Source organism: Balaenoptera musculus, chromosome 14 (genome assembly GCF_009873245.2).
Source record: "Balaenoptera musculus isolate JJ_BM4_2016_0621 chromosome 14, mBalMus1.pri.v3, whole genome shotgun sequence".
Taxonomy (NCBI): domain Eukaryota; kingdom Metazoa; phylum Chordata; class Mammalia; order Artiodactyla; family Balaenopteridae; genus Balaenoptera; species Balaenoptera musculus.
Genome location: NC_045798.1, coordinates 50,313,888 through 50,332,140, shown reverse-complemented (window position 1 = coordinate 50,332,140; position 18,253 = coordinate 50,313,888). Strand labels below are relative to the sequence as shown.

Sequence of the window (18,253 nt, the reverse complement as noted above, 5' to 3'; positions counted from 1 at the left end):
AAACACTAAAATCATTAATTTGAGATACCTGTTCTTTGTGCCTAGCAGTAATCTTTTACCAAGATGTGTGTTTGACATCATGTATTTCCCAGCCAAAAAATTCATATATATATGAATTTATCCCCGCTACCCCATATATCCCCGCTACCTCTTTGGAGCAGCTCCTTAGACCTATCTCCCAGACTATAGTCCTCTGTAAGACCCTGAATAAAACTTAAACTCACAGCTCTTAGTTGTGTGTTTTTCTTTAAGTTGATACACTGTTTTAGAAAGGTTAGAGATTTATATCTACAAGAAGGTCACTCATTGCATTCTGCTGTGCTTTCTTAATTAGGAGAAAAGAAAACTGCAGTTAGGCTGGGAATTGAACAGAATCTGTCGGTTAGGTTGGGAATTGAACAAAATCTGTCGATATACCACTGGGAATATGCATACCCTCTAGTGTGTAGATGGTGTGGGTGTGTGTATATGTGTGTGCACGCCCACACACATGCCCTCTCAACCCTCACCCTCCCTTGCCACCGATACTTAAAGTGATGGTGACCGTTATCTGAGGCTTTGTTATGACTCGTTTTTCCACCTCTGAGACATGCAGGTAAGAGCAGGGTGAGTTCTGCTGTTGATTTACTCATCAAATCCCACTGCAAAAGAGATAGGCTGTTTCTCCTGAAAACTCATCCAACTCTCCCCTCCCTGGACCAAAGTTTCCTGACCTTCAGGAAAATTCCCAGCATGAATTTTCCCTTGTAACCACACTCTTCAGAGTATGAGAACCAAGTTCAGGTGGTATTTCTGAGTAGTTTATACTGTGGGTTTGGAGTGCCAAATTGTGTTCATTCACATAGCAGATCCTGAAAATATGTTTGTAGGCTTGTGGAAAAGTTAATTATGGAGATTCATTCTTTTAGTTGTCCAGTAAATTCTGATGCTCTTAGCACTAAAAGATGAGCACACATTAAAGCACTGTCTTCTTCCTATGACGGCTCTCAAATAGCAAATTTCATTCAGTATTCTAAATGCCAAGTAGACTTTAAGTAAAAATGCTTTTAAGGAGCTTCACGTGTGGGTCAGGCCGCCACAGGGGTGGGGTGGGAGGAGGTGGGGAGAGGAATGTATCCCCTTGTGAGTGCCTGGAATGACTTCAGAGTCCTCTTCAAACTCATTACCCCAAGCCACTAACAAGCCTTCTTTCTTAGCCTTCCATTCCAGAGACTAAAACTTCATTCATACATTAAGTACTTTTTCAGCCCTTATTATGTGGCAGCACTGTTCTGGGTTCTAGAATTAGCATGAACAAGACAGGCAGGTCCCTGATCATACAGAACTTGTAACTGGTGAAGAACAGAGATATTTAGCAAACAAGTGCTTTGAGCATGCAACAACAATCTATTTTTTCTTATACAGAAAAAAAATAGACTTAAAGATAGTAGATTTGGACTCAAGTCTTTCTTCATTTGTACAATAGAAATAATAATATCCACCTTTCTTATCTTATAGGTGTCCTGGGAATAACAAAAATGGAAAACATTTAGTAAAAATGTAAAGCACTGTATACATTTTAGGCATTACTCTTATTTTTGAGAGAAAATTTACTGTCGTATTCAGATAGAATTATAAAAATCCCCTCCAAATTCTTTCAATTCTTTGCTCCACTCTGTCAGTTATAAAAATATTTGTCCCTTAATACAAGCTTTTCTTCTATAATTTCAGGTTTGTTTTCCTCTTAACGGATGTGATGTTATAAAAACCCATGAGAGATTGTAACAGTGATGACTAGTTTAGTTCACTTTCAGATCAAATACTTATCTTGAAATTCAGAGAGCATCAGCTCATGAGAAAAAATTTCAACGTATCACTATTTACCATACATCTATTGCACGTACGGGCATAAACATATGGAGAAAGACTGCCATATGCTTATACATACAGAGTTGGGAAAGGAAGCAAGAAATGAGATTCCATAATATTTTTGAAAGAAGTTAGATCCAACTGGAAATTTTAAAGATTCTACAATTCTACATGTTTGATGTGGACAGAGTTGGGAAAGGAAGCAAGAAATGAGATTCCATAATGTTTTTGAAAGAAGTTAGATCCAACTGGAAATTTTAAAGATTCTACAATTCTACATGTCTGATGTGGTAGGTGATTTAACACAATAGGACAGTCTGGCCCTAAAAGAGCTTACGATTCCCATGGGAGAGACACATTCAGAAGGCCTAACTGAAGCCCTGTTCGAGACACTATGTTATCAAAAGTCCATATTCATAGAGCAGATTAAAAAAAAAAAAAAACTACTGGAGCTCAACATACAAGGATGCTATTGAGGGCTGGAGACTTTGGAAAGGTTTTAGAGGAGGAGGAGGTAGAGCTCAAGATGGTTCCTGAATCACAGCAGGATATGAATACACAGAGACGAGGCGGGGAGGATACTCCAGCAGGAAGAGGGTCGAGGGACCAATGGCAGAGAGGAGTGAGTGATCCTGGTGTAATCGGATCTTGTATTGACCTGACTGGGCCAGTGGAGTTTGTGCTGGGTTTACTGCAAAGAAGGGTCTATACCTTTGAAACCTTTCCTATTGCCCATTATATAAGACTTCTCTAATTTTTCAGTAAGTAAACAGAGAGATTGAGAATTTGCATCCTGCAAAGTTTAATGCTTAATTTCATTTTCCAACTCCCATGTCAGCTAATTCAGATCCCCAGCTACGGCCAACCAGTCCAGCAGTGAAAATCAGAGGTGATCTTTAGAGCAGTGAGTGGATCTCAGATCGTGGCCTCTGAGTCCATAGGTCTGGAGTTCAGCCAGGGCATCCCTAGGTTTCAGTAACTCCTTAGGTGATTTTGAAAGAGAAGGAAGTCTGAGAGCCACTGCTATGGAGCATGACTTAAAGTAGCGGTCCCCAACCTTTTTGGCACCAGGGACTGGTTTTGTGGAAAACAATTCTTCCACGGACGGGGGGTGGGGAGGGATAGTTCAGGCGGTAATGAGAGCGATAGGGAGCTATGGGGAGAGGCAGATGAAGCTTCCCTTGCTTGCCCACCATTCACCTCCTGCTGTGCGGCCTGGTTCCTAACAGGCCCCGGGCGTTGGGGACCCTTGACTTAAAGGATGGAGTTAGATGAGAGACAGGAAGAAGAGGAAATTGATGCTCATTTGAGTCAGACAAATTTATTTTAAAAATATCGTGAGAATCCCAAGAACACTGTGGTGGAGAAAGCCTCGTGCAAAGTAGCCAGTTAGGATTTTTCAAGTATATTTGATCATGACAAAATTGTGTTTAAAAAGCTGTTAGGTACTCAGTTAAGTGGTATGCTTCACCAGGGTTAACAAATGCATTTTGATGTGATTTACATTGAAGATATTAGTCATCACTCACATTAACCAAACACTGAGTTCAGAAAGAAAATGTCAGCAAATGACAGTTTTCAGACTTGATCTCCATTAGTGAGCCATGAGCTATATACCTTTCTAAAATATGAATCTAAACAACATCTGAGTAGCTCACCAAATTATTTTATGTTCCAAACTCAACATCTTCCTTGCTCTCAACATATGCCTTTATCACCAAGATAGTTCTCTTTGTTAAGGATCTTTGGGGAGAAGCATCATTTCTTACAAACATAACATTTTATTTTCACTTTAATTTCCTGGTTAAGGTGGATGATATAATAGAGCTTCAGGAAAAGGCCTACAACATATTTTTGGTGTAAAATCAAACTGAGTATCATGCCGGTCCTCAAAGGTCCTGGCAGTACATCTACTGCCTATCAGGAAAAAGTATTCAGTTTTCCTTAAATTGTGTTTGCAGACTTGCATGATTATTCAAAATGAGGTATAATAATTGTTGGCTCAATAGATGTCATACTGTAAATTAAATTTAACTATGTTCAATTGAATAAGCATTTATTAAGCTTATTATTTTTCAAAGTATTGTACCAAGGATTGTAAAAATAATGAGAAGGTAAATGAAAAGAAATATCTGAACAATGATTAATTTCTCACTGTCAGTGTTCAACTTTGTTCAGAATATATTTAATAGCCTTAGAAGCAAGAAAATCTAGTATCTTATCTCCCCTCTGGGTAGTCATTTTAGATTTCACTGGATAACTTTGCATAGGTTTCTTCAAAGTGCCCTAACTCTATCCTACATTCTACTGCCCTATTCTGGGCTTTTATTGACTTTGAATTAGATTTTTACAGCAAGTCTCCAGTTTCTGCCCTTTTCCATCTCTCCTAAGAAATGTTAGGACAGATGGAAAAGGGCACTTTTTTTCTCCAGCCCCTGCGGGAGTGACCATCACAACTTAGACCGGCTCAGTGTAGCTGCAATGAGACATCACTTGGCCTCAGGCTCCGGCCACGAACCCCCGAGGACGTTTCAGCACAAATACCAGACACTGCCTGCCAGGCGCACATGTGCAACCCAGAAGCTCGGGGGCGTTAAGTCCTGTAGGCTGCCCTTGGCCAGTGCAGGACAGAGCAGCTGACTACTGCCTCCTCCTTGTCAGCCCTGGATGAACAGTTCTGGGGTGCATTTCACAAGCTTCCTTAGAAGCGCCAGAATTGTCTTTTGGCTTTCCTTTCTTGTTCTGCTCTGGGTTCACTCTCCAAATGAGCTACTTCCACACAAGTCTTGTTGTGAAGTCTGCTTTCTGGGGAAACACACGCTAAAGCACTGATTCTCATCAAGTCCCACCTATCACTGATTGAACTCTCCCGGAATAATAAACGAGAAGAAAATGATTATGACCATGTTTGAAGTAGATTCTGATTCTATTAGGCTATACAAATGTTTCTCAGTCTTCTCCATGATATAACATCACCATCTTATTCATCAGTGTTGAATTTGAAAGTTAAAATGAACCGTACTTGATCTTACATTGAAGTTCATTATTTTTCTGAGAAACTAAGTTAATTAAGGGCTGGTGCCATTATTATTAGCTTTGCAGCAGGCCTAGTGGTCCACATTCTTGCCTCTTGATGACAAGTCTTGACAGGCATCGTGGGGCAGTTGACTGTTTACCACGGCAGTTGGCTAATATTGGGAAGTTAGAAGTGGAGTTCTCAGCTATATGATTTTATCTGGTGTTTTTCCAAGGGAACCCACTCGGCATCTATGCTCTCCTCACCTGCAACAAACAACTTTACAATTCCTGATAGAAAAGGAGATAAAGCAAAAGTCCTAGCCCAACGTCATGAAGGAATAAAAATAGCTACAGACTTAATCCATTTCAGTAGCTATAGGTATACTTGGTTTCTTTTACCCACCAATATAAGTAATTTTTTTTCTTCAGAAAAATGACAATTCTCTCAGGGGACCGACAGGCTAGATATGTTTATTATAGCAAAGTTTTTGGGTGTATCTACTATTTGATATTAACAAAATCAGAAGCTTTGAATAAATAGGACACATCATTAGATTCTAAACTTGAGGTTATACTAATACTAAATTTGTACACTAAGGAATATTACCATACTTTCCCTCCACCATGGTCTAAGCATAATGCTTGGAACCTAGCACATCTCAGTGCATATTTGTTGAATGAATGAATAAATGTGTGATTGTTAATAACAAGGACAAAATGCCAACAAAGCTTCACTGAAGAGTAAATCAAGGTGGCATCAGGAATGACTTTCCAGCAGGATAACAGGTGTGGTTATGTGGGAGAGACCATTCTTCCATCCCTGTCCTCCCTATTGTCTTTTGTTTTCTCTCAGTGTTCACCAGAGCCCAGGGTTCCTGGGAGCCAGACTGCACGAGAGAACCCCCTGGGTATCCCTTCATCGCTATGCTGACTGGCCCTAGGCCTATCCCGCAGGCTCCCAGAAACAGAGCTTAGCGGAACGCTAAGGGAAGGTCATTCATTGCTTCTTGCTCTGGCCCTCATTAGATGCGGTTGGAGAAGGTTGAAAGGCACTCCTCTCTACACGCCACTCTTTCCCAACTGACTGGAGCACTTAAGACGATGCTCTTTCCTAAATTGTGAGAGTAAAAGTGCTTAGTTAGCACAGCTTCCTGGCATAAAGCAGAAGCAAGAGAGAGGGAAGGAAGCTGACGCATGTTACATCCAGACGCCTGGAAACAAGACTACAGGTGTCGGCTTACTTCACAGGTTGTACGTGAAGTGGTAGCAGCTTGAGCAGACAAAGCTTCAAGCACCTTCTAAAAAAAAAAATTCTAACAAGAAAACAAAACCCTGATCTTTAAGATCTTCAAAATAAAGGCAATTAAAGGGAAGAAGTAGCTTTAATTAAACTCATATCACAAGCATCAGGGCTTTAAAATCATAGCTTTTCTCTACCAGAAGTTTGCCCTGATTAAGGGGAGACATTTTTGCTGTTGGCCCAGCGTGCCCAGAGGGGAGCAGTGTTTCCATCGCCTGGTGCACGGGCATCTTTAATGGGTTTGTTTATGTTCTGCTGCCACCACCAAATTCCCCACAGGGAATTTTGGGGCACACTGTATTCTAGCATGATCCACTTGTCTTTATTCTAAACAAGTGTCTAGAATGATTCAACATCAGGAATGAAAATGTGTGTCCAACACATCTGGAACAATACAAAGATACTTATGCTCCAAGGGTTTGACATCTGTCACTTATTTCCCTAACTGTGAACCTTCCTGCTCTTCCTTCTGACTCCTTGAGTGGAGAGAGTCCTTCTATCTTTCTCTTTTAAACACATCTCTTTGCGGGGGAGCTATTTCTCTTGTCTGCGTTTTTACTTTAAACTTTGGGCATTGTGGCAGGCAAAATCCTAGGATGCCCCGCCTCGCCCCACCCCAAGGTTCCTGGCACCCGGAGTGCACATACCTTGTCTCAGTTATTCAATCAAACACTAATCCAGGTACTGCTGTGGGGAATTTTACAGATGTAATTAAGGTCCCAAACCAGTTGGCTTTAAGACAGGGAGAGGATCTGGGTGGGCCTGACCTAATCACATGAGTCCTTTAAAAGCAGAGAGTATTTTTCTGGCTGGTCACAGAGGAGGCAGTCAGAGAAACACATGGAAGAAGAAGCAGACATTTAAACTCTGAACGGCCTGTGGGGAGACATGTGGCAAGGAATGTGAGTGGCCTCTAGGAACTGAGAGTTGTGCCCAGCTGACTGTCAGCAGCAAATGAGGACCTCAGTCCTTCAACCATAAGGAAATGAATTCTGCCAACAGCGAGTTCACTTGGAGGAGGACCTGGAGCCCCAGATAAGAACCATAGACCCAGCTAGCATTTTGATGTCAGTCCATGAGACTCTGAGCTGAGAATCCAGCCATGCTGCTTGGGTTTCTACCTACAGAAACAGGGTAATAATAAACGTGTGTTGTTTTCAGCTGCTAAGTGTGTGGTCATTTGTTATGCAAAGATAGAAAACTGACACAGGCAGCCAGAAATCCACACACTTAAAAGTGAGGCAGAGATGAGGAATATGCTGGCACACTAGCTTGAAGAAAAATGAGTGGGATATTAGCATTTGTTAATGCAGGCTACTTTTGCAGCATAAGACTAGTCACTTGGCTGGTGAAGAATGAATCTAGTGGGGCATATTCATTCATTCATAGGAGAGAATTTATTCAGGACCTAGTACATAGAGAGCATTCACTTGGGTTAATTTTGCAGTGTTAGAGAAACATTTAGGTAAATAGATAACTGCATTTTTTTTTGGTTCACAAGAAATCCTGAAAGAAGTTTAGAGATGTTACAGACAAAAGCATGTGTTCTGACTTTAAATGATATCTGAATGAAGGATACTTTTAAAAAATGTTTCATTTACTAGAGGAAAGTTATTTTGAGAAAGCCAGATGCAAACGTATACCTTTTGTCCTCTTTTTCTTTTAAACAAAATTTGAATCCAATTTGAATTGCTATGAGTGATAGAAAGAAAATTCACACTGTAACCAGAGGAACGAAAGATGGTGCAACATCTGCTGTGGGTGTGGAGGAGAGGATCCTCTTGCCTCCTTACTATTTTGTCCCCACTGTTAAACAGTAGGGATTAGAGATTTCTGATTGATTTCTCTTGTTGCCTTTTGTTGTTCCCGAACGTACGGCTGCGTTTCGTTGACTCCAAAGTAATTTCTGAAAAAAGATCTGCTGACATCACAGGGTATCTGGGTCATTTACCATGTCAATGCTGACCGAGGAAATAATGTTCTAGTAGAAGACGGTTATTTGTTCAAAATAAAGGCTGATATGCTGCCATTTTCATACATGCTCATAAACGGTATATAGGGTTTTTATTTTGTGGAAAGTCACCAGGACACCTGGAAGCTAAAGAGAAGGGTGCTGATTAGGAAGGAGTATTGGGAATATTATTGTATTCTCCCTTCTGTCCCATTCCCCCTAGAAAATAGAATAGCCAAATTTTGTCCCCTAGTTTTCAGACACATTCATTCCTTTATTCTGTTAGAGAATGTGCTAGCCATGACAGGGGAGGGAAGGCAAGACAGGGTACCAAGATGAATGGTAAAGGGAAAAGCTGATTCGGAAAACAGAGCCTATGGAGAAAAATTGAAGAAATGAAGAATCTTTTGTCTGAGGAAAAAAAAAAAGATGGGCTTTTAAAAAAAACTTGAAGTATAGTTGCTGACAATATTATATAAGTTATAGGTGTACAATATAGCGATTCACAATTTTTAAAAGTTACATTCCATTTATAGTTATTATAAAATATTGGTTATATTCCCCATGTTGTACAATATGTCCTTGTAGCTTGTTTCATGCATAATAGTTTGTACCTCTTACCCCCCAGCCCTATATTGCCCCTCCCCACTTCCCTCTCCCCCTGGTAACCACTAGTTCTCTGTATCAGTGAGTCTGCTAAAGATGGGCTTCTTACAACTTTTCTTTTCTAGCAGAGGTTGGTAAATGTTTTTTGTGGACCAAGAGACACCACCATATTATATAGTAATACTGTGTAGATACTATGTAGAGAAAATAAGTTTCCACAACATTTTTACTTATGGAATTAAAAATATAATAATTGAGCCCAATTTTAAAAAAATGCACATCTACCAATGAAAAGAATAGAATTATTTTGGGGAGATAGCATTTTGCTTAATTGGGGTCACAAGTTAGTGTTCCCTATTATCAAATAGGTTACAAATACTCATCTGTGAAAACTATTCTTAGTTCACAGTCTATACACAATTAGATGCTGGGCCACATTCAATCCATGGCCATGGTTTTCTGGCCTCTCCTTTAGAGTTTTTTAGAACACTGACAACGAGTTATTCTCAGCATCCGTCAGGAATTGTATTAAACAAAATGAACATTAATGTCAGTGATAGGAATCAATATTCTAGAAACAGAGTAGGCAAGCACTGTGGGGAAGAAAATATGGGGAATTAACTAACTCTTTTGATCTTTAAATTTAGATAAAAAAGAAATCTCCTAAAAATCTATACATTCCATGTTATACCCAGGCAATATTTATTTTTTCTAGGTGATAACTTTACAAGTGTCAGTTTTTATGTTTTTTCTTCCATTATGTAGTTTTAAAGCTTACTTTTGTTAATATACAAAATAAATTTTACCTGTAAATAAGGTCTGGGCCTTAAAATAAACAACCTGTTCTCAGTTAAGGTCTATTGATTTCCATGAAGTAAATACAATGTAAGAGTTTTCAATAAAACAATGCACTTACAAGCACACTTTCTGGATTTTTTTCTTACTTCTTTTATTGCAGAGTAAAACTCCATTATTAGGTACCAAAATTTATTGTGGGTTAGGTTTTATTGCAGACAGAAATTATCCTTCTCTAATACAGGGGTGTATATTCAATGCTGACTAATGTGTCACAACCATCAGTGCTTCTGGTTATCTTCCTAAAAGGAAGACTTCAACTGTGATGAAGATAAACCAGGCTCAACTGTGTTAGCGTTTTGCAAGTACCTCAACATCACAACTGCTATATTTTTTGTCAGGAAGGAAAACTCAGCAAACACATATAGTGCTTGCATTTAAGCCTTCTGATCAAGGTAGAAACAACTTTAAAATGAAACTTAATTTTAGCCGAGCACTCAACATAGGCTTGTTTTTCTGCCTTGAGCCTTACTTTTGTCTAGTTTGTATAGAATGTAATATCTTTCCTCCTTCTAAAAACGTATGATATTTATAAGGTACACTGTAAAGCAAATAACACTTCCCTCATGCCTACTAATTCTTTAAGGCTCCGCTCTTTCCAGGAAACTCCTGTCAGCAGCCCTCACACCCAGGACAGGGCACTGCCTTCTTAGTGGTCCTACACTCTACGTCCTTATTCCTAGCATTAAACTTCCACACTGTTTTATACGTCTGTTTAAACATCCATCTATCTAATTAGACTTCGGGCAAGGTTAAGGCAGGGATCACATCTTACTCACCACTGTTCTATCCTTGGTACCTAGTGCAGAGCAAACCTATAGTAGGAACTCACTATAAGCTTCCTAAATTAAGGGGTAAATGAACGGATGCAGTGAGGGGCAACTAGACAAGGATGGATGAACGCTGCTTTTCAAGAAGGTCACTGTTTTCTCCACTGTTTTCCAAGAGGGTGAATGAGACTATGACATAATTCTGGATATAGAATAAGGATGAGGGCCAGAGAAGAACAGGTAACGGAAAATGAGGTGCCCAAGAATGAGAAAGGGGCTTTATCAGAGAGTAGGAGGAATGGGACATGGCCTGTGGGTTGCTGGACCCAGTTAGGGCAAACAGTGTGAGCCCTTTGTAATGTTGGCTGCAGGGTTGCCAAATCAATGTGGGTTTTTTTCTTTTCTTTTCCTTTCCCCTTCTTCCTTTGATCTTTCTTTCCTTCCTCCCTTCTTTACTTCCTTCCTTCCTTTCTTTTCCTTTTAATTAATTAATTTGTTCATCCTTACCATTTTGTAATGTCTTTTTAAAATTCCCCATCTCTACTGAAAGTAGTCTAAGGAAGGCTCTGCATGGCAAAGCTTTAAGGGGACAGAACTCCCTCTATATTGAGGGCCACTGGAGTGGTAATGAGGAAGGAAAGTGGGAGGATCCCATCACTTTTTCATTGCTGGAAACACAGACATTCTTTCTTTTTTTTAAATATGGGTGATGGGGTTGAGGGGAGAAGGAAAGATTTTCTTCTGTGGGAGCATTTTCCTTGTCCTTTAACACCAGTCCCCGAAAGGGCTTTTATGACTTATCAACACCCAGGACTGCAAGTACAACCCCAGATTCCTTCCCACATCTGTAGTGTTCTTCTCACTGCATTTTGGGGGACTGGTTTAGCTTCCTGTGAGGAGTCAACACACATCTTTGATATTTGCCCCACCTAAGTTTTTTCTCCCTTCTTGTCCTGCCCCATTTCTAGCTACTGGGGCTAGAGAATAAGCTGTAACTTGAGGAGCAGCCGGACCCTGCCCACCTCCATAGTCATGATTACCTGTAAACCCAGGAGCCTGCCGCTGGGGGGTGGGGTCTGCCCAGGGCCCCAAGCAGCATCTGCCGGAGACTCTGGGAGGGTAGAGATGTGGACATGGCTGGTTTCTACGTTCACCAAGTGCCTAGTCTCCCTGCCACATATTCAAGAACTATGTCTATGTATGCAGGAGAACTTTACGGTTTTCAATTTTAAAATTCACCTGATACTAATTAGAGAATGAGAAGAGTTATTAATTTTTTATAGCAGTCAGTTTTCAAAAAAGGAAAGAGTAAGCTCATATAAATGAACTTTGAAGCAATATATTTTCCAAGAGAAAATGGATGTGATAATCTGATGGAAGCATTGACCTGGCAAGGAATGCGAACCTGCTCACTGTGAATGGTGAGCTAGATTGCTGCTTACATGTTAAAGTTTGGGAAAAAGTTGAAGCAAGTTTCTTTGTTTCTTTAAGTATTGCCTCTTCTCTTGTTATTGTCTGATGTAGGCAAAAGTAGTTAATACTCTGATACAAAGGGCTAATTTTTGTAGTTTCAGAAAGTAACTTAAATGTTTTCCAGGAGCTTGTAGACATTTTCCTATATTTGTAAAGGAAATATAAGGAGGACTTAATGTCTGATATTTTCTAAAATCTTTGAAACGATTTTGATGGCACTGCATTTATAATACCAAAGCTAGAGAAAAGAAGAAAACCATCCATCCGGATTTAAACCATTCCAAGGGCAGGATTATATACATATCCAGAGGCTCATCCATTCCAATACTTTAGCAGTTGAGTCATTAAGCCTTCAGAATTACTTGGGAATAGTCTTTCTACCATTTGTGTATCATAATACTCCTTTTATTGTTGTATAAACATATTTTTATCAGTACTTGCAAGCAAGCCTACTTTTAATAAACTAAGTAACAAATGTAAACTACAGGATTCATGAGGGTAATTAGTCCAAACAACTGGCATACTTACAATTGCATTTCTTCTGAACAAACCTCAGCTTGCACGCTGTTCTGTAGGTGGAGAGTCGGATGCGATCCAGATCTTGAGCCCCTGAGGGGAGAAAAACGTACACATGTGGTGTGCCATGCGTGTGGAAAGAAAGTGATAATGTTTATAAATAAAACAACTACAGATCTAAACTATACACTTAATTTGATTTTTATCTTTATTAGAATATAAGTTTAACTTTAAGACTTGGAAAGGTCTGTCCCATATTCCTCAGGTTCTGCGGGAAGGGAGCATGTGTATCCAGCACGGAGATCAGGTTATTGACTATGTTCGTGGGCCAAGGAACACAAACTCAGCCCTGTGGTGTATGCTGCTTCTGAGAACAATCTGCTCAAGCTGTGACTTAAAACAGTTAGATGATACCAGATAGTAACATCATCAGATAATCATTTTAAGTACACTGTGATTGATCATTAGAGCATGGTTGTGAGGTGAGCACAGGCTGAATGTTGGTCATCTTTTCTTGGTGACTTTAGGCCAATTGTTTTTAGAAGCCTCAATTTTCTCACCTGGAAGATGGGACTGATAATAATATTACTACTTATTTCATAGGATTGTTAAAAGGATAAATGAGTGCCTATAACCTACAGCGCTGCGAACACTGCCTGGCACACAGTAAGTGCAGCATTATTACTCCTGTCTATCTTGCAATGCTTCCTGTCAACCTCAGAGGAGACTCCTTTCTAAAAACAACCCCTGCTATTTCTGACACTGTGGCTTCCAGTTCCTCCCTAACATAGCGTGTTCCCCACATTCTTGAACTACTTTCCTCATCCACTCCTCTACTCAAGAATCGAGCATGGCTTCTGATGCCTGCAGCACCAGGGCTGAATGTTCAGCTCAGAATCCAAGCCCCTCTGCAGGCTCTTTCTATCCTATGTACCCCACCCCACAATATTTCCCACTGCTCTCTACCCCCTGAACCTCTGCCGGGCTTGGGCCGGTCTCCTCACCATCCCCTGCAGATGGGCTGCTTGTTAAATCAACACCTGAGTTCCTGGCCATCCTCCCACCCTCCTCTGAATGGGATAATTTCTTCTTCTTCTCTACTTCTAACTATTTGGCTTTCTTCAAGCCCACATTTATGGTTCATAACAGATATTAAGGCACATGGCTATATTTTGACATGTATTGAACCTTCTTTTTACCAGTAAATGTGCTACAGAAATGCTTTAGAATAGAAGAGTTAGGGCAGCAAGTAAATGAACCGGCCTAGAAGCAATTATATTAGGAGGCCAATTAAGTGCTTTCCTAATGAAACTTGGGAACAATTAGCAAGTGTCCCTCACTGAGAGCATTTATCATTCCCTCACCTCAAACTGATCTCTTTAGATTCATAAAAAATACTATCAATAATTCTATTACTCTATGGTGTTATGAGGCAGATCATTAAACATTCATTCTTATGAGAGTTTATTACTTGACAAACAGACTCATTGATACTGAGTGCTCGAAGGATCAAAGAGGTAGGACTTACCCTCACCCAATGCAGGAATTTGCTTAAACATGTTCTCAGTAGATGGACATTTATCCAATGTCCATGTAAGAGTATTTCCAATGATAGGGATGATTATAATTTAGTGAAAATATATGAGCTTTAAAGTCAGTAACTCTTAATCTTTCTCTTCCTTGTTGTGTGAACTTTGACAAGTTTTTACTTGCCATCCGATTTCTTCATGTATAAAATGAGGATAATAGTATCAACTTTACCAGCTGGTAACCTCTGTGGCTGGTACCTAGTGAGCGCTTAATAGCAGACAGACCTCCTTATAACGTTGCAGGTGTCATTTCTGAGCACCAATACGTGATAGAAATTTCTTTTTTATATTTGGGCTTTAATTTGCCTCCTTATAACTTCAATCCGTTTGATCTGGTTTCCCTTCTGGAGCCATATAATATTTTCTCCCTGTCTATTATAAACTTGATTAATTTATTCCTCAAAGATTGGGAAGCAGCTATCATGATCATCATTAGCATCTTCATTACCATCTGGACATTATGTACAAAGGTCTCTGTCATCACAGAGTTTAAAGTTTAGATGGGGAGGTAGCTTATCCTTGACCTTCTTAGGTTGAAGATATCCAAGTCCAAAGCCATTTCAAGTATCAACACAATGTCTACCACAGAGCATGGCACATAATGGGCTTCAATACATGGATGTTGCTATTATTCTCATTATCATCAGACACGGGTTGGAGACCAGACCCTTAAACATTCAAGTTATCCTGTTCTATGGCTGGCTAATACCTCCTTGAAATGAGATATACAAAATTAACCCAAATGCCACAGCTATTGCCTCACCTGTATGGACTGTATAGAATACAATAGTTACCATCATTGATGAGGACATTTACTGATGCAATTTTTTCATAGAGAGCTCATTCTTCTGGCTCTTATTAAGCTAGCAGTTCATTAAAAAAGCTAGCTTTTAAAAATCATATGCACTTTTATTAAGTTAGGTCTTTTCTATTTTCTATTTAAATGCTTATTTGGGGGCTAAAGGTAGGACTTCGTATTTAATCTTAGTTTCTTTTACGTTTTAGCTCATGCTTCTAACCTTTCTGATATTTAAAAAATTTTTGATTTTTGTCACTGGCATTTCAAAGGGTCTTCCCAGTTTCATGTCCTCTGTAAATCTGAGAGGCTCATGTGGGAAATGAACTCTCTAGGATGCTGGATAACCAGAGACACAGAGACCATCAGAAATACATGAACGCTAAATCTTTTACCCCTGGATGAAGATGTACTTTTAGTGATGCTGAGTTTGGCTCAATAATCAAGAGAATCTCAATATCTGTAAATAATCCTTTAAAAGAAGACATTAGGGACATAGATGATTTATGTAAGTTCTTCAAAAATAATGATTTAAGCTCCGGGTATAAAACGACTGTGATGCAGTACACGATTAAGTTTCTTAGTTCCAGCAAGACCTCATCCTCTGAGAATAGAAACCCTTGTTCCTCTGCTCCTCCATCTCATAGAGGTCCTAGGGGGCATTTGGCAAAGGTGCCGCTCTCCAGGATGCAGTAAAGAGGGACATAGAGATGATGCTTAGGGTCAGGAATGTACTGAATGCTCTCCTCTGCCCATCACCATGTGGACTCAACTGACCCTCTGTTTTGTTCAAGCCTCAGGAAGGAGTCTGGAGGTCTGTCAATGCCTCCAGTTTGTGAAAGTTCTTCCTGGCTGAGGATGTAAGCCCTGAATATTAAAAGGGACGTGGTGAGCAGTGAAGTTTAGCTTTTCAGATACAACAGCCCATTGCCTCACATGGACCATGTAAGTGGCAACCATGGGATCCATCATGGATTCTGGAACCCAAAAAAGCTGTACTGAGACAGGCTGGGCAGGTTCTTGCTCCATTTACCCACCTTGTTTAAAATAAATTTCTTTGTCTCTGGCCCAATAAACCATGAACTTAGTTCAGTTTGACATGTGTGGTCTCTTCTTGAAAGTCTATAAATTCATAGCCTACCTTGAGAGTAGTCTCATGTCTTCTGTGTCCAAGTCATTGCCTAAAATCTAAGACCTGACCAGGGCCACAGAGTCTTCCAGAATACAACTGGAGGCTGTCCTCCAAGTTGATGGATCCATTACTTATTCCTCTAGACCTGGTCACAACATGGGCACAATCCCTACCTAATTGTACGAAGATCCAGTTCATGTTTTTCCAATGCATGCACAACCTAAGAGACTTTTGTTAGTATCTTGCTGAAATTAAGGTTCATTTTTATCCTATGGTATTTTCCTGAGCTAGCAGTCCAGTAACCTTATTAAAAAGGGAAATTAGCTGACTTAATTCATTTATAAAAAAGGTGGAATTTGGAAAAATGAATAAGGAAATGAGGTCAATAGAGTAATCCTTATTCTTAGCATGTTAAAATGTCTAGGATTACCACTACATTTTGTCCATGTTCTGAAGAAAAAAACCCATTTTATCTTGAAACCTACATCAAATTCACACTCTATACTCTCAAGAAACTAATTCTTCCTTTTTAATAAAAAAATAGTACAGAACTTCCATATTTTTTGGCAATGTCCTCTTAATTATTTCTCAAATGTATAGTGTTTTTTCCATTATTATTATATCACTGGGCTATAATTCTTTAAAACATGGAGACTTGACTCATCTAAATAATATCTTAGATTAGATTTGTTTCATAATTATATGGTGGGGGCGGGGGGTAAACAATTAAGGGTAGAGACGAATAGTATTTTCTCTACTTCTGTATATATTTAAAACTTTTCATAAGAAAAACTTAAGGCAAGTTGATGCTCTTGCAACATCTCCTCAAAGCTGGAAAAAAATGATAAAGAGGAAAGCAAAGATGCAAGTTCAGAAATTCTGATTGATCACATTGTTACCTTCTGCAAATCCTGTTTTTCCTTTCTTTAGCTCTTCTTTTCAAGATTTTTTCTCCCCCCTCTGTCCCTTCCTTCCTCCTGCCTTCTTTCATTCCTTCCACCCATCCATCCATCCATCCATCCATCCATTCATCCAGCCAGCCAGCCAGCCAGCCAACCAACCAACCCGTCTTATCTAATTTTTGGCTTTAGCTTCGTTCATTACACTTTGAACAGTTTCACACAATTCATATATGTTTTGCCTTATATGTTTTCATAGCTCATTTATAAAACCTTTCATAAAATCATTCAGATTCTTAAATTTCTTACTCATTTTTCAAACTCACCCAACAAATATTTATAGAATAAAGATGAAGCCTATGAACTCCATGTCTAAACTCTTTTTCATGCTTGATGATTGACTGGATGTGTGTGTGTGTGTACATGTGTGTGAGAGAGACAGACAGAAGAGAGAAAGAGAGGGAGAGAGAGCAGGCAAAGGAGTTTTGGGGTCAAAGATAATGCTCAACTTTCTACCTTAGACAACTCAGTGGGATGGGGTGGCCCTCATTGAGCTAAGGTACCAACAAGGGGGAACAGGTCTGTAGGTGTGGGAAGATGAAGGGTTTAGTTTTGGGCTTACAGAGTTTGAGTTGCTTGTGGGATGTCCGAGTGGAGATATCCAGTGTCAGTTGGATATATGGATATGGAACTCCTTAATATGGACTATATTCCAGGAATTATTAATAAACATATAAAATGTACCAAAGTGCCTTAACTGAGCCAGGACTGGGAATATTTCCCAAGAGGAGACTGTGTGCACAAGTAGGGCTATTCCACATTCTAGATAACAAAATGAGGCACAAATTTGGGGCTAGAAACTTCCTCCCCACTTCTGAACAGCGCCCTTGGTAGTTGTTCAAGGACTGTGTGGCTTTGGAAATACTGTAAAGTGGCAGCCTTGGTGGGACATTGCTTTGTTATGATGGGGAGTTAATGTAGCTAATGGTGAGCCTATCTCAAGGTGCTTCATCAGCAGAAGATTTGACAGCGAGAAGCCAAGTCTGGAAGGGACACTGACTTTACATGCTGACTATTCTGGATAAGCTGGTTCTTGAGAACATGGGATGCGGTTTTGAAGGACGCCTTGAACACTTGAGAACCATAACAATAACTGTGAAGCCTTGAAAGAAAGTCAAACTGTATAGGGAGAGAATTGGTCAAGAACAAAACTTTGGTTAAAATCTGACTTCAGGGGGTCTGGAGGCTACTAAGAGACAGAAAAAGAGAAGTAGAGTGGTCAGAAAAAACAGGAGACCAGACTACGGTGGTGACATAAGGAAGAATTTCCAGGATGGTGACCCATGGTGTTGACATCCCCAAAGTGCTGAAGAGCATGAGAAATGAAGATGAAAGTGAAAATAGTCACTGTATCCACAATGGCTCATGGGAGTGGGATCATTCACGTCATTTCCTTGAATTTTTGAAATCAGTTTTCCTAAAACTCATAGTGTGCATTGC

The 18,253-nt window shown here is 39.7% G+C and overlaps 1 protein-coding gene across 12 annotated transcripts in view; it reads right to left on the bottom strand.

The window, feature by feature from the left end:
• DTNA (dystrobrevin alpha) overlaps positions 1 to 18,253 on the bottom strand; it is a 280,781-nt gene that overhangs the window by 102,153 nt on the left and 160,375 nt on the right. For all 12 annotated transcript variants that reach the window (XM_036874580.1, XM_036874578.1, XM_036874582.1 and 9 more), the window contains exon 4: positions 12,350 to 12,430. In XM_036874580.1, coding sequence (XP_036730475.1) covers positions 12,350 to 12,430 — 81 coding nt within the window. The remainder of the gene's footprint in view (positions 1 to 12,349; positions 12,431 to 18,253) is intronic.